General features: G+C 44.2%; 1 protein-coding gene across 6 annotated transcripts in view; it reads right to left on the reverse strand.

The window, feature by feature from the left end:
* LOC118229636 (mucin-16-like) overlaps window positions 1-14,847 on the reverse strand; it is a 90,476-nt gene that overhangs the window by 14,504 nt on the left and 61,125 nt on the right. For all 6 annotated transcript variants that reach the window (XM_035421769.1, XM_035421770.1, XM_035421771.1 and 3 more), the window contains 13 exons: window positions 14,327-14,497; window positions 13,466-13,599; window positions 11,789-11,993; window positions 11,258-11,440; window positions 10,616-10,729; window positions 9,935-10,098; window positions 9,145-9,298; window positions 8,128-8,213; window positions 6,721-6,952; window positions 4,763-4,942; window positions 3,304-3,429; window positions 2,164-2,319; window positions 1-159 (listed from right to left, as the gene is read on the reverse strand). In XM_035421769.1, the coding sequence (XP_035277660.1) occupies window positions 1-159; window positions 2,164-2,319; window positions 3,304-3,429; window positions 4,763-4,942; window positions 6,721-6,952; window positions 8,128-8,213; window positions 9,145-9,298; window positions 9,935-10,098; window positions 10,616-10,729; window positions 11,258-11,440; window positions 11,789-11,993; window positions 13,466-13,599; window positions 14,327-14,497 (2,064 nt within the window). The remainder of the gene's footprint in view (window positions 160-2,163; window positions 2,320-3,303; window positions 3,430-4,762; window positions 4,943-6,720; window positions 6,953-8,127; window positions 8,214-9,144; window positions 9,299-9,934; window positions 10,099-10,615; window positions 10,730-11,257; window positions 11,441-11,788; window positions 11,994-13,465; window positions 13,600-14,326; window positions 14,498-14,847) is intronic.

The following is a 14,847-nucleotide window of genomic DNA, read 5'->3' on the forward strand; positions in this document are numbered from 1 at the left end:
CTTGTTCAGCCTCTCCGCGATATCCGCTGAGGCTAAATGAGTGCCTTGCGCCACAATGCTCTCCAACTGCATCAGCCAATCACAGAGCCACTTTTTGTTCTCGTTGAAGACATGCCAGGCGCAAAGCCGGTCGGCGATCTCTTGCTCACGTAGGGACACCTGTCAAGAGCGTCGCAAGGGACATTCAGACGAACGGACATACGAACAGTTAACTCAAAGGAGAGAAAGTTCCAGAGTCAGGGCTACACATGGAACAGGTCCAACACATGGAATAGGTACAACAGACTTAGGGCCAGGGCTCACCAGTGTATGCTGGATTTCCTTCCAATTGCATCACTTTAGCGTGCTGTTAAGAACAGTTACTGTAACTCAGTCTACTGAGTTATGAGTTATGTTCAAAGCCGTAACTCAGTCTATTGAGTTATGAGTTATGTTCAAAGCCGTAACTCAGTCTATTGAGTTATGATTTCAAAGCCTCATTATAGATATCTGCATCAGACATTCAGACATTGAAAATATTCCTTTGGAAAATGGTTCAATTTTTAATTGCCTAAATTACACAGTGACAAAGTTAAATCAGTGGAGTCCAAATTGCTGGAAATGCGTAAATCCGGTCATTGAATCTGAAATGGCAATCAGCCTAACCTGTATTTTACTAATAAGGAAGAAAATGCTTATGTTCAAACTACGTAAGAACATAACACGTCTTCAACAACTTTAATTAATCAAGAGAATGGCTGCAACAAAAGCCAGCATACAGAGGGGACCATGCGTGAGAGCCCTTCCATTAAACAGTAAAGAGACATAAAGCAACAGGGATTGAGTCTTAAACAGACCCAACTTTCCTAGGACAATAACAACGCTTCTGACCCCACTTCAACTTATTTCCCTGAAAGGATTTTAACCTCACCCTGCTCCTCAAATCTAAAGCTTCCTCCTGATCTATGAGGCATGTGATTTTTTTATCACAGATTTAAGTACAGCCACTTGGGTTGAGTCATTGTCAGTGAAGACGTTGTCACCTTGTGTTTTCCTGTGAACCTGAAACATTCACACCTCTTCCCCCCAGCCTCCCTCTCACCCGGCAGAACCCCACTTTCTGATATTCTGCAATGTTCCTGGTAATTATTCGGCCTTGTGTAAATCAACAAGTGCCGGCGTTGCATTCCAGCACTTCCAATAGGGTGTCAGCACAGTTCTGCACAAGGCAGCAAATGGGGTGTGACTGTCTTTGGGGCTGCGGGGGGAAACTATAGATGCATATGAAAGTGTGAAAGATCACCTCTGAATTAAGGACAAGAAAGAACCCACAGAAATACAACAAATGCAAACACTCACATACACACATAACTGAGTATGCGCTTTTGGCGTGTGTGTGTGTGCATGTGTGTGTGTGTGTGTGTGTGCGTGTACACACGCACGTGTGCGACAGGTTCTCTTGGATAAAGTATTGCATAATGAATGCCAGGGACATAGAGTACCAAGGTCCACATTAAAGCTCTCCTACTTTAATCTAGATAGTATTTACAGGCTTCTCAAAACTTTGGAGCTCATGAGGTTCCTAGCACTGAAATATGCCTTAATTTAAGTTACTGTTATTATTTTTTTGCTGTGATGAAAAATATCACCTGCCTCTCAACAGCTTAATCACAGGTTGTGCGGAGGCAAGAAATGGCACAGTATTATCACCACTGAAGGTGGCAGTTAAAACTGTGAAGGTCACCAAAGAAAACATTGAAGAAACCCACCTACTGACTCGAGTGCACTCAAAAAAGAAAAGTTTTTACTTTTGCTTTGCATGCAACAATTTGAGAGGTTCACAGAGCTTCATTTTTTTACACATAGTGTATTTGGATAGGATGGATGTACGGACGGGTGTTTCGGTAGCATTTTCTATTTCCTGGAATCAAATCTAAAACCCTTGGGTAAAAAATGTCCTGTAGTATTGGTAACTACAGAACATGCCTTCCCTCTATCAGCAGTAACAGATTTACAGGCTTTCTTCCCGGCTACTGTAACCCACTCTGCTTTTGCAGTCATATTTAAGTGAACACAGCACATCTCCAGAGCTGATGATTGGCATTGATCTGGTTCGCCTGTACCCCCCCAAACCCCACTGGCCCCACCCCGACATCCCACAGACCCAACCCCACGCATTGCTACCTTCAGGCGGAGTTCCTGCCATTGGCTGCGCAGCCCCTCCTCAGGTGCCTGCAGCAGGGCCATGTCATTGGCAGCGATCTGGCAAGCCAGCTCCTCCCTCTTGCCGGCCAGCTCTGCCAAGCTGCTGGACCACTCCTCCAGCAAGTCATTATGCTCCTGCATCACAGTTTACACCCCGAATCTTTCAGAATGTACCAATGGCTCTTTAGTCACCACAATGACACAGGACATTACTTTAAAATTACACTTCTATGGCTGTTGGATGGCTCAGTTTTTCAGGTGTTGTTCTAGGTGCTGACATCACATGCTTTAGAAGATAACTTGTCTGCAGTCCACCAAACTGATTTCAGAAGATATGGCAATAAGCACTGATACAGTAAATGCCAAATTTGGTAAAATAGTAGTGGGGAAAAGAATATCCACCCCCCCCCCCAAAAAAAAAAAAAAACACCTGCTACAACACTGTGGAGCATCACTGCAATAGGCCAATGGATTTTACTTGGTCCAAAGTAAAGCCTGCCTCTTACTGGTCACCAACACCTGTTGCAGCCACCCTTGGTTTTCCCAAGAGGCCTCCCGTTCAAGTATTAATCAAGCCTCATCCTGCTTGACAAGATCAGGCTTCAAAAACAATGCTTGTCTGCCTGTCCAGGTCAAGTGAAACCAGGAGTTGGACAAGTAAAACCACTCAGCCACTTGTCTGATTAGATAAGTGATGATCCAGGCCTCATTCTCCATTCAGTACATTCACATCTTTGTTTGGCATCACTAAGCTAGCACAGAAGCTGATTTGTTTGTCAGATGTGGAAAAGGTTACCACTGATACCTCTCATCAATCACAGAATCAAAATGTTAATACACTCTTGACCAATATTAATAGATGCCATGAAAGTGCAGCATCAGCGTTGTAGTGACATACATTGCAATAACCAACTGGGGACAAACATCACTTTTAAATTAATAAAACATTCTTAACTAACTTAAATTACAGAGTGCACATTCATTTCACTTTGCACTTCCATTTCAATTTGTCACTACCAGTGCTGACTTATAGACACACACTTACTCAAGCATAAATGGAGACAAATATAAACACATGCATACATGAACACAAAAACGCACACCCAAATGGATGGGTACCTTTGTCAGCTGCTCTGTGGTCTGTCGATCCTCCCAAAGATCTGGCACCGGCTGATTCAGTTTGCCCTTCAGTTTCTTCAGCCTGCATCTGCTATCGGCTAGCCTGGTCTGGCAGCACACCCAATCCTGTAAAAAAGAGAGTAGAGGATTCAATGTAGATGACAGATACACTATATGACCAAAAGTATCTGGACACCCCTTGGCCTGGGGCTGTTTTTCATGGTTTGGGCTAGGTCCCTTAGTTCCAGTAAAGGCAAATCTTAATGCTACAGCATACAATCACATTCTAAACAATTCTGTGCTTCCAACTTGTGGCAACAGTTTCGGGAAGGCCCTTTCCTCTTTCAGCATGACAATGCCCATTCAGCACACAAGTTCCATATAGAAATGGTTTTATCAAGATTGGTGTGGAAGAACTTGACTGGCCTGCATGGAGCTTTGACCTCAACCCCATCCAACACCTTTGGGATCAATTGAGAAGGCAACTGAGCGCCAGGCGTAATCGCCCAATCAGTGCCCGACCTCACTAATGCTCATCTGGCAGAATGGAAGCAACTCCCTGCAGCAATGCTCCAACATCTCTAATATAAAGCCTCCCTGGAAGAGTGGAGGTTGTTATTGCAGCAAAGGGTGGACCAACTCCATATTAATGCCCATAAATTTGGATGAGATGTTGGATGTCTGGTGTCCACGTACTTCTGGCCATGTAGTGTGTATCCAACAGTGTGTGTGCATCTATCTGTGTGTAAAACTACATATTTATGTGTGTGTATGTTTATGTGTCCGGGTGTGTATATGAGTGTTTGTATATTTATGTATGCATGTGATCATGCCTGCATATCTCTACTGTAAAACTGGTAGGCCAGAGCCAAATGACTGCCAGCACAAACAGAAGGGTTTAAATTGCGGAACAAAGTTCACCCTTTTGTTGGCCACTGGCAGAGGAGGGCAGGTGTAGAATTCAGTGACCTTCCCATTTCTCTCCTTCTCTCTTTGCCACAGGGCTCCACCCACCAGCTGTGTGCCTCCCCAAGCATGTCTAAATACTGACATGTCCTATTATTTTACATCATAAATTAGCTTATATTATCCTCTATTCATCTTCACAGAATAAACACATGCTGAGTAAATCCCTATTCACACACATATTGTTCCTTTTGAACTGACATGGCTGGTGTGTTGATTGATTAATTTCACTAACTGGCTATGGTACCTCTACCAGTCTTCTATTGCTCTTCTAGTGTTCGACACAGCACTAAATGTTCTGCTCCATTTGAGTCTATTTTAAACCAGACTGCCCAGACCACACAGATACTGGACTTCCTGGTGTGGTGCTGAACCCTGTTTCATTTCACTGTTTGCAAGTCTACGTCCCAGTTTCTCCAGGAACTCCTTTCTGAGGAACATAATTGTGCACATGCCCAGAGCACTTTTCCAGTGTGCTCTCCCCAGTGCCTACCTCAAGCACAGCCTCCGTGAGGGACCTCTGTGTTCCCACAATGCCTTGGGCACGCTCCCAGGCCTCCTGCAGGCTCTTCAAGTCCTCCTGCAGCTGAGGTTGCACTGAGAGAAGAGCCGTCCCTGCATCCAGCGTCTGCAGGTAGATGGCACGGTGCTGCTGGAACTGCCTTTCAGCATGCTGCGGGATAAATAGGACACTGTGTCATACAGTCAGCGAGCAGTGCGTTCACCATACAATAAAGGAAATTAATCTGAAAAATACAACAAGACACACAGTATATTTAACAAAAATTCAGTTCCCCACATAATCATGTTCATTTTCTGAGTACAGCTCACAACACATTTAAACATGCCAACGTTGAACATGTAAAAGTGCATGTAAAATATGTTAATGCTGGTACCTCCCCTCTGCTTTGAAATGTTTAAAGAAGGGTTCAACAGACATGTTATCACAAAATAATAACAGGCCTCAGCAGCTGTTTTTACTCTTTGTATTCTTGAAATGATTTGCTCATTCTCGCTAATGCTATTTTCTGTAAATGGATGTAATGAGTGAATGCTTTCTACACGTTTGTACAGCTTTGTACTGAAACCATCTTTTACAATCCCAAAACACCATCCATCCACCCGACAGTCAGCTTATGCTCACAGTGACCTCCTGCACCATGAAACACTCATGATATTAAGATGTGACAATTTGTTATTTGAACTTTGTCTCTTGTAATCTCAGCAAAGCTCTGCTAAAATTACCTGCAATCAGTCTTCTATTATTATAATATTGCCATTATCTACTGTAGAGTGATTTAAAGTGCTAGCAGTTTTAAGGTAACACCACTGGTATACAGTTTACAGCTGGAGTTAAGATCTCTGCCCTGTGCCTTAGACACTACTAGCTAATGCCATAACAATATGATCAGCTTTAAATAATGTTTAAAATATACATCTGTGTTTCAGTTGGGAATGAATTTCAAAATGAAAATGCATATGTCTGATGAAATTGCCAACTGGTGCTTCTACATGGAGCAGGCACATACACTGGATGGCTTTCTGTGTCTTGCAACATTCACTAAAAAAACATGTTGTAGAAGGGCAAATGCTTTGGTGGGTAGATCTTTGTCTGTGACAGAATAAGCCACAGAGATATTTGGATGGAAATGCTTTCCAGCGCATTAAGAAACTGTGAATTTTGCAAGATACAGCCTGCAGGAGCCTTACCTCATTACAAGATTTGGGACAGAATGGCATTAAGTCACAAATTCAGTTAACTGGGCAGGCAGTTGGGTAGTGGGTGTGTAAAATAAGTTTGGTGGACTTGGGCAGATACAAGTTATCTGGACACCCCTTAGTCTGGGGCTGTTTCTCATGGCTTGGGCTAGGCCCCTTAGTTCCAGAGAAGGCAAATCTTAATGTTACTGCATATAATAACTTATGGATGATTCTGTGCTTATTCCAATAGTTTGCACAAGGTCCTATCCTGTTTCAGCATGACAATGCCCCAGGGCACACAGCGAGGTCCATATAGAAAGTTTTGTTGAGAACGGTATGGAAGACCTTGATTAGGCAGCACAGAGCCCTAACCTCAACCCTGTTCACTATTCAACACCTTTGGGATCAACTGGAAAGCCAACTGCGAGCCAGGCCCAATGGCCCAATCAGTGCCCAGCCTCACTAATGCTCTTCTGGCTGAATGCATGCACATCCTAGCAGTAATGCTCTAACTCCAAGCATAATGCCTTCCAAGAGGAGTTGAGGTTGTCATAGCAGAAAAGGGTGGACCAACTTCATATTAATGCCCATCATTTTGGATAAGATGTTGGATGTCAGATGTCCACATACGTTTGGCCATATAGTGCATTAGCATAAAATACCATTAGTCAGTGGTATGGCTAGGCGTTGAGGTCAGAAGCATTCATTTGGTGAAGGTTGGTCAGGGAGTTGATTGGACCCCAGCTCTACCTTGAACTCCTCTAGTGACTGGTGGAGCTGATGCACGCTGCGGTGGGTGGGGCCTGAAGAAGATAACAGTTTGTCTGTGTCGCTCAGCAGCTTCTTCAGCATCCTCTGGCCACAGGTGTACACATAACGCTGTCCCATCAGCCCCTGCACCAGGACGCCCCACTGTTGTGCCCTTTGCACTATCCCCTGCCACTGCTCCATCAGCTGGGCCAGCTTCTGCATGAGGCCAAACCTTCCAGGGGGACAAGGGGCAGGGCACAGTTCACAGTCCTGTCACTCGTTCTGAAACCCGGCTTTGAATCTCCTTGTACTGAAAAACGCACGTTCGTTTTAATTTTCCTTCCACACCAGTGACAACCAACCGTGTTCCTGGAGATCTACCGTCCTGTAGGTTTTCACTCCAACTGTAACAAAGCACACCTCATTCAACAGCAATGATCTCACTGAGTGCCAAATCAGGTGTGAATCAGGCGTGCCAAATTAGGGGTGAAATTAAAACCTACAGGACAGCAGATCTCCAGGAACAGGGTTGGTTACCACTGTTCTACACCCTATTGCTCATCAGAAATATTCACAAAAACCTTTAGCACTCCATCAAATATGTCTCATAAAGGTTGCAATACTGTATGATGTAATGTTTCATGGGTATGTAGCTTCCTGCATTTTGATGGATAATTGGGCAACAACAGCTGATATTTTCTTTCGTTGGTCAACAAAGTACAGAAGTCAGACCCTGGCTACCCTTAAGAGAAGCACAAAGGAAATCGTTCAATGCCAAATCAGTATGCAATAGGGTAGAATTTCCCAAGGGATCGCCAGGACTGCCTTGCTGTCCACAGATAATTTCCACACAGGCAGCACAGACTGATTTACTTTCTGGACGTGAGCCAGCCTGCCATTCCAGAACTTTCTCACAGCTCAGGGAACCTTCCAATTGCTTATCTCTGTCAGGCAGACAACAACGAAGAAAAAAACAGCTGGAGGACATCATTTTTAATTAATAATATCTAAAGTCCCTTCGAGAGTAAACATCACACAGTGTACTTTGGTTTCCTGTCTACTACATGCAAATCCACCAGGGTGTTAAATGTCAAGAGGGTCACATTTTAACCAAAGAGTGATTTCATGCATATTTCATTTAAAAAATGAATAAAAACTGTAAGCCATATAATAGGGAAAAATACAATTTGTCATGCATTATCAAGGCAATTACTGTCTTTCTATCGGCCTGTTAAACATTTAAAAAATGGATGAATATCTTTGATAACAGAGATCTGTTTCAATTTTGGGATCTTGACATATTTGCAGGGGTTGAGATGGTGCTATTCCGAGTAAACAATAGGGAAGGGCTGCATTTGCAAAGCACATCTGCTGATGTAATGGGGCAGGCATGTGGTGGGTTCTCACCTGTCCTCCACGTCACCCTTGTCCAGGGCATCCGTGATTACCGAATTTAGGATCTGGCACCCGATGGACGCCCGAACTTGGAACATCTGAGTCATGAAAGGCAAAGCAGTGACGAGAGTCACCAAGCTGCATATTTACAGAACAACTGCTAGTATTACCGGCAGGTAAGCAGAACAGGAACAGCATAAGTGAAACAAGACAAATGGTCCAGGGACTCATCCCTCAGCCTCCTTAAAATGAAAACAACATTCCCTTTGCTCCTACTGCAGCTGCAATTTTCTGGTGATTATTTTTGCTCTTCAGATGCCTTCGGTATTTGCGAACAAGGCCTGTTAGCCTTGAATTGCCTCTGAGCACTTAAGTAAAGAGGTTTCATACCCATAAACGCACATCATAACTTCAAAATCATCTGAGAGGACACAAAAGGTCTGCCTCACTTCCTCATTCTTATAAAAGTGTTTCGAAATCCCGGGGAGAGACGCGCAAAACAACTCTAAACTGAAACAGTCAAGCATCTCCTTGGAAACAGAGGAGTTAGGGAGGGACGGGTTGGCTGGCATGGGCATGAAGTGACAGAGGTTGCAGTCCATAAGGGTGTTGTACAGTATATTTACTGTGGAGTGGCGGAGAAGGGCTGACCTAGCAGCAGTGACAATAGATGTAGTAAGGGGAGGGTTGTACAGGAAAATGAAAAGTAAAACTGATGTGCTCAGTCAGTAAGCATTTCCACAGGTACAGCCAGAACCGACAAGAAAAAAAGGTGTGGTACGCACTCTGTGTATATGGTCAGACTTAGATGTGTAGAAACATATATTGATCATTAGTACAAAATCACATAGCACAAAAATAAAGAGGGAAAGTGCAAAGGGATGGACAGAGCTAGAGTAAACATCTCAGATAAATGCTTTCTTCAGGGTTGTAAAGGAAGAGGAAGTTGAAGAGGAGATGGAAAAGCTAAAGTGACAGTGGGTAAAGGATAATAGGGGAGTTGTTGGAGGACAGAGAGAGGGGGGTTACCCGTTGGAAGTTGAGCTGCTGTGGGAGGGGGTCTGAGGAGAAGCTGGTGATGTCCTCCTTGGGAAGTTTCTGGTCTGTATCCTCCAGGAAGCACCTCCAGGTCTCGCACTTCTCCTGAAAGCTCTGCCTCATCAGCGCCTCTGCCTGGAGCTCACTAGAAATACACCATAGACACACGCACAGGCATGCCATCAGGGTTTATCCACAAGATGAAGTTGTTCTCATCCTGGGAAACCCCATTTCGAATGTACGGCATGGTTACTACAAGGTGTGTCAAACTGACACATGGTAAATTCCGAAAGCGTTTCCTTATGGTTGCCATAGCAGTCATATACTTTTAGCTTGGGCAATTAAATAAACTATTTTCAGCAGTACGTGGAATGTGCAATCTCTTGCATCTCATGCAGGCTGAACAGCTCTGCTGGTTAGAAAGCACAGACAGACAGACAGATAGATAGATAGATAGATAGACAGACAAGTAGATAGAAAGACAGACAGACAGATTGATAGATAGATTTATAGATAGATAGGTAAATAGAGACCGATATATATATATACAGACAGACAGACAGATAGGCAGAACAATGGATGAATGAATGGAAGGATGGGCAGGTGGACGAATGGACGGATGGACAGATAGAAAGATAGATAGATGGATTTGCATCAAACATCTGCTGAAATTTTTTGCAACTCTGATATTTAGCCCTACAGCCTGAAGACAATTCAACAGAACAGACATTTAACAGGGCAGCCAGACATTTAACAGGGCCAGTCAAAGGGACTAGCTCACCGGCACATCTCCATCGTGCGAGAGGCGGCCAACGGCCACCGCGTATCGAGGTCCTGGAGCCTGCAGGCCTCCTCGCTGCTTAGGGTAACGCCATAGCACAGCTGGTTCAGGAAGTCCAGGGCGGAAGTGCGGGCGGTCAGCTGGAAGAGGTCCCCCTGGAGGGCCTGAGAGACGGGAGGGAGAGAGTTACGACTGACGGAATTTGGGGGCGACAGGTCCCTGTGCTCCTCTGTATGCTGTGGATATTGTGTTTTTTCAATTATAACATGTACTATCTGCACTCTTACAGTACACAGATTCACAAATCTAAAACATTAAGGAGCTCACTGCATATCATTCTGTCGCGGTCATGTGCTTGTACTGTGATGTTTTTGACTTGTACTGCTGAGGTTGTCAGATTCATAGCTGGTCATTTGTAATCAATGAGGATGAAATTGGAACGGACTGTTTCGAGTAATGCTAATATGTACTTTGTACTCAAGCACAGTGGCTTGTTTTTATACATGTATTTTAACCCAAAATAGCGTGCAATCCAATTTGACTGCCTGGAAAAATGTAGATGTGCCCAGAGACAGGGAACAGCAATTGGTCAGTGTATCCTTGAGGGTCCAAGACTTAACCAGCAGGGTGAAAAGTTGCATTTTAATCTTCTTTTCCCTAAAGGTAAGGGTGATGGCTCACCTCCAGGTTCTGTTCATGTCTGGGGATGCTCTGCAGCTTGCTCTCAAAGTCCTTCAGGTATTTCTCCAGAGTTTCCAAGCGTCTGTGGAATTCTTCAAGAAGATCCAGCTTCCCCTAGAAGCACGCACGCACCCACGCAAGGACACACACGCTCATAAACTGTTGCAGATGTTCAAGTATACCAACTGTCATGACATGAAAGGCTTCTGAATCGATTTTGGCTTATCATTCGCATTTAATCTATAGCACTAGAGCAGTGAAAAGGAAATTCAGTTCCTGGAGTGGGGGAGATTTTTGTGTTAGCGTTTAGCCTGAAAAAATATTCCTGTATATAAAATGGAAATGCGTTAATATAGTGCTGTGTTGTGTTAGGTTCCGGTAACTACTGACCCCTGACCTGTGACCTCTGAGCCCCACACTCTCCTAAGACACTTTGATCTTGCAGGCACCATGGTTATACTGTACTCCCCTACCCTTAAAAGGACTGTGTTAGTGAACAGAACCACCTGATGCCACAGGTTCACTCAGGTTCACCACACAATCATACCAGCAACAGTCACTGGTCCTGGACAACCTGTACATACTGTACGTATAAAGAAGACAACAAACTTGGTGAAAGTTAGCCACCATTTTTAACCTTACCTGTAGCTGCTTGTGTCTTAATTCCAGAGCCCCGGCCAGCTGGGTTACGCCCTCTTTCAGCATCAGGGTTTCTGATTCGATGAAGATGGAGGCCTGGGGCTCTATCTGTCCTATGAGCTCATCCGAGGCTTTCACCACCGCACTCAGACTGCTCTGCAAACCATCCATACCAGCATGCAGTTCCTGTCACAAGGACATAAATACTGAGTGAATAAGAGGCTTTCCACATGCAAAGCAGTGCTTCAGAGGACAATATTTCACTGGCTGTCAACACATTTCTAGTCACTGAATTTAGAATTAAGTTCTGTTTTGTGGCCAAGTTTCAGTTAAACGAGAGCACAAACTGGCTATAAGCTGGTTGTTTTTGGCGTTTCTTGTGATGAGTATTTTTACTTGTCCTGAAAGCAAAAAGATATGCGCAGACGCTCTTGTTTTCTCCCTTCGGAGCCAATGGTCTGACGCAGAAACCAGTTAAACAAACAGCAGCCTGACAGCACGTGAACAGCAGAGGCTCGCGTTTCAGCCACTCACTCTCACGGTCTCTATCTGGGCCTGGACCGGCTCCTCTTCGCCGTCTCGTCGGGGCGGGCTGCTCGACAGCGCCCCCAGCTGGTCCTGGTGCCGGCGCAGCTGCAGGAGGCAGTCCTCGGATAGACGGGCGTAAGCCTCCCACGGCTCGATCAGAGCCTGCGCTTTCCGTAGCTCCTCCGTCACTTCCTGGCTTACCGCCACCCTTCTGGGAAACAAAAACACACAGGCTTTAGATTCACAGCTGACCCCATGGCTGGCCTCCACTTGTCCCGGTTCAGACCTAACCAGGGTTAACAACCGGCCAAAAATTCCAGATGACATTTCTCGAGTCTTGAAAACTGGAGGGCTACATATATGTTCAGTCCTTTGATTATAGTCAATCAAAAGATGGCTGTTGTTCAATTAGCGAAAGCTGGCAACACTAAGGTAAAAGACATCTGATAATTATAAATTCAATACGTCAGAGCAAATACGCATGTGCCCGTTTCAAGTAAAACTGGCAGCAGCTTTCAAAGATTTCTTGAGAAAAATACTTATGCACAAGTAGCCGAACAAGAGGGGAAAGATCAATCAAAGCCATAAATCCCACCGAAGTCCCCAGACACCGACTTCCTCCATTTCAGTTAAAAATGAAGCTGCTCTGTTTTCCTTCTTAGGGAAGTTCACTGAGTACAGCCAGAAATATGTGCAGGCACACAGTGCTATGCAGTAAAGCATCTGCAGCAGTGGGGTCTGAAAATGTGTAAACAACACTACATATAACTATGCATTACAACCTGTCACCCACCTTTAAATTTGCACTAATCTCTTGCAAAAAAATGGACAGAGAAAATGAAAAGAGATTAGTGTTTAATTTAGCATGGACTTGACAAGGAGAATGTCCATTCAGACAGGTCCAGTAATTATTACTCAGATGGACAGGCTGGAAATGGTGTTGGTCTTGATGGATCTGTGTCATTAATATTTCATTGTTGATACTGAAAAAAAAATGTAATGATGGTAACATCTGTGGAATAGGCCTCAGAACAGAGCCTTAGAGTAGACTGGCAATTAAAAAGCAGATATCTGCACCCTGTATTGAATACTCCCAAAAAGGTGTTCAATGTTTAGGCTAGCAAAGGTAATCTTCAGGTAAACTGCTCTAGCACCTGGGTGATTTACGGCACCTTCTGACTGTACACTTTCAGTCATTTTACCTTTTGCGACAGCAAAGGAGAACGCCTATGGTGTACAATTATGAGAAGGGAAAAGGGAATGTAATGTGGCGGTTGCTAGTTGGATGATGCACTGTAGAAGGAAAAGCAATGTAAGCCACTGTCTCAGTCAGGGGTGCATAACAAGGGTCAATCAGTTTCAGGATTTTGTGCCAACTTAATTACTGTAATATTATTAACATTATGATCTTGATCTGGCATTTTTATAAGCACCAGCTACAGCTGCAGACTGCAAGGGTATCATAAAGATTTTACTGTGCCAAACAGGAATGAAGCAGCGTAGTTTATGGAGCCGTCAGACCTAAACGAAGGTACGGTAATCAGTTGGAACAAAAACCAGAATGCAGACCCACCCTCCAGGACTAGACTTGCACAACTCTGGTCTTGGTAAAGAAGTATTACAAGAAGAGACAGGTTTAAGAAAGAGAGAACTGCCGGTTGGCATGGAGTTGGCGAAACAGACCGTTTCTTCTCCTCCTCCAGCCGCTGGGTTAGCAGCTGGGCGGCCTCCAGGCTGACAGCAGTCCTCAGACTGGCCCAGGTCTTCATAAGGTCCTCCCAGGCCTCCTCGTCCTCCCTCACCTCCTCCTGGAGGACCTATGCAAGTCAGGGAAGTGAGTGTAAGCTGCATTAGAGCTCAAGTGTTGAATGGGAATCGTAACACAAGAAGCTTGCACTAATCCACTGATTCTGCTACTTACTGCCTGACCAATCAGACGCTAGGATCAGGTTTCAATCACCATTTCTCCAATAAAATTTTATGTCATCTAAGTTTTTGGGATTGCTTAACTTGCCGAAAAGACAAGAATCAAGGTGCACAAACAATCCCATTTTGTCAACCTGATTTGAGGTGTGTCACAATTATATATATATATATCACTGACAAATTGAGTGGCACCTTTCATTCTTATTTTGTGTGAAAAATTAATATATAAAAGCAAATTATTCAGGATATCTGCATAAGCAAACATTTGAAGACACAAATAAATATATGGTCACACTTCACATTAGAGGAGCCTTGTACCTATGAAATTGCCCACATTTATCTAAGAGCCGTGTAAAAACTATGCATAAAAAAGTATATGTATGAATATGCTATATATTCTAAGATTTTGCAAGAATTATAGCATATATGATGCTTCTTTATGGTACATATGGATTTACATTGATTTCATTAGAGCAGGTGAGGTAACTCTAATGCAGTAAGACATACCATTGTTCTGTAAAATTTTAAGACTACATAAATATTCTCTCATGTGGGAGGACCTCAATCACATTGGTGGTATGAGGGATTCTGGGTTGAGGGGGTTGGGAAACCCCTTACCTGCAGCCTGCGGGCGTGGCCCCGGAGGGTAGGGAGCGAGAGCTGCGGCGCGCGGTCGAGCTCCAGGGCGTGGCTGGTCTTTTCCGTCCTCAGGGCTGCCTGGCCCAGCGCCCCCTCGATCCGCTCCCACTGCCTCAGTACCTGCAGCGAGGTCGGGCCCACCGTGGAAATCTGCGAGAGAGGGGGAGAGCACATTTTCACAAAAAAAATTGCTGCTTTGCTCGCCCTGGGAACTTCAGCTTTTAGTGTGACAGGCATAAATTAATCTCACATTGGTTTGCGCAGCGGGAGCTTGACACTCAACCTGAACAGATAATTTAAAGTAGCGTGACGTCTGCCTGACAAGTTGCTCAAGTTCACTTAGCTATTGTTAATTAACTTCATTTGTTTGCATTTTGTGGTTCACACCAAATATCTTACGAATTAAAAATTAAAGAAGAAAAAAAACTGAACACATTAAGTTTTAAAGAGCCATGTAACAGCAGTTGGAGACTGTAAGCAGGTAGGCCTGTCTAATTGGG

Source organism: Anguilla anguilla, chromosome 6, assembly GCF_013347855.1.
Source record: "Anguilla anguilla isolate fAngAng1 chromosome 6, fAngAng1.pri, whole genome shotgun sequence".
In the NCBI taxonomy this organism is placed as follows: Eukaryota; Metazoa; Chordata; class Actinopteri; order Anguilliformes; family Anguillidae; genus Anguilla; species Anguilla anguilla.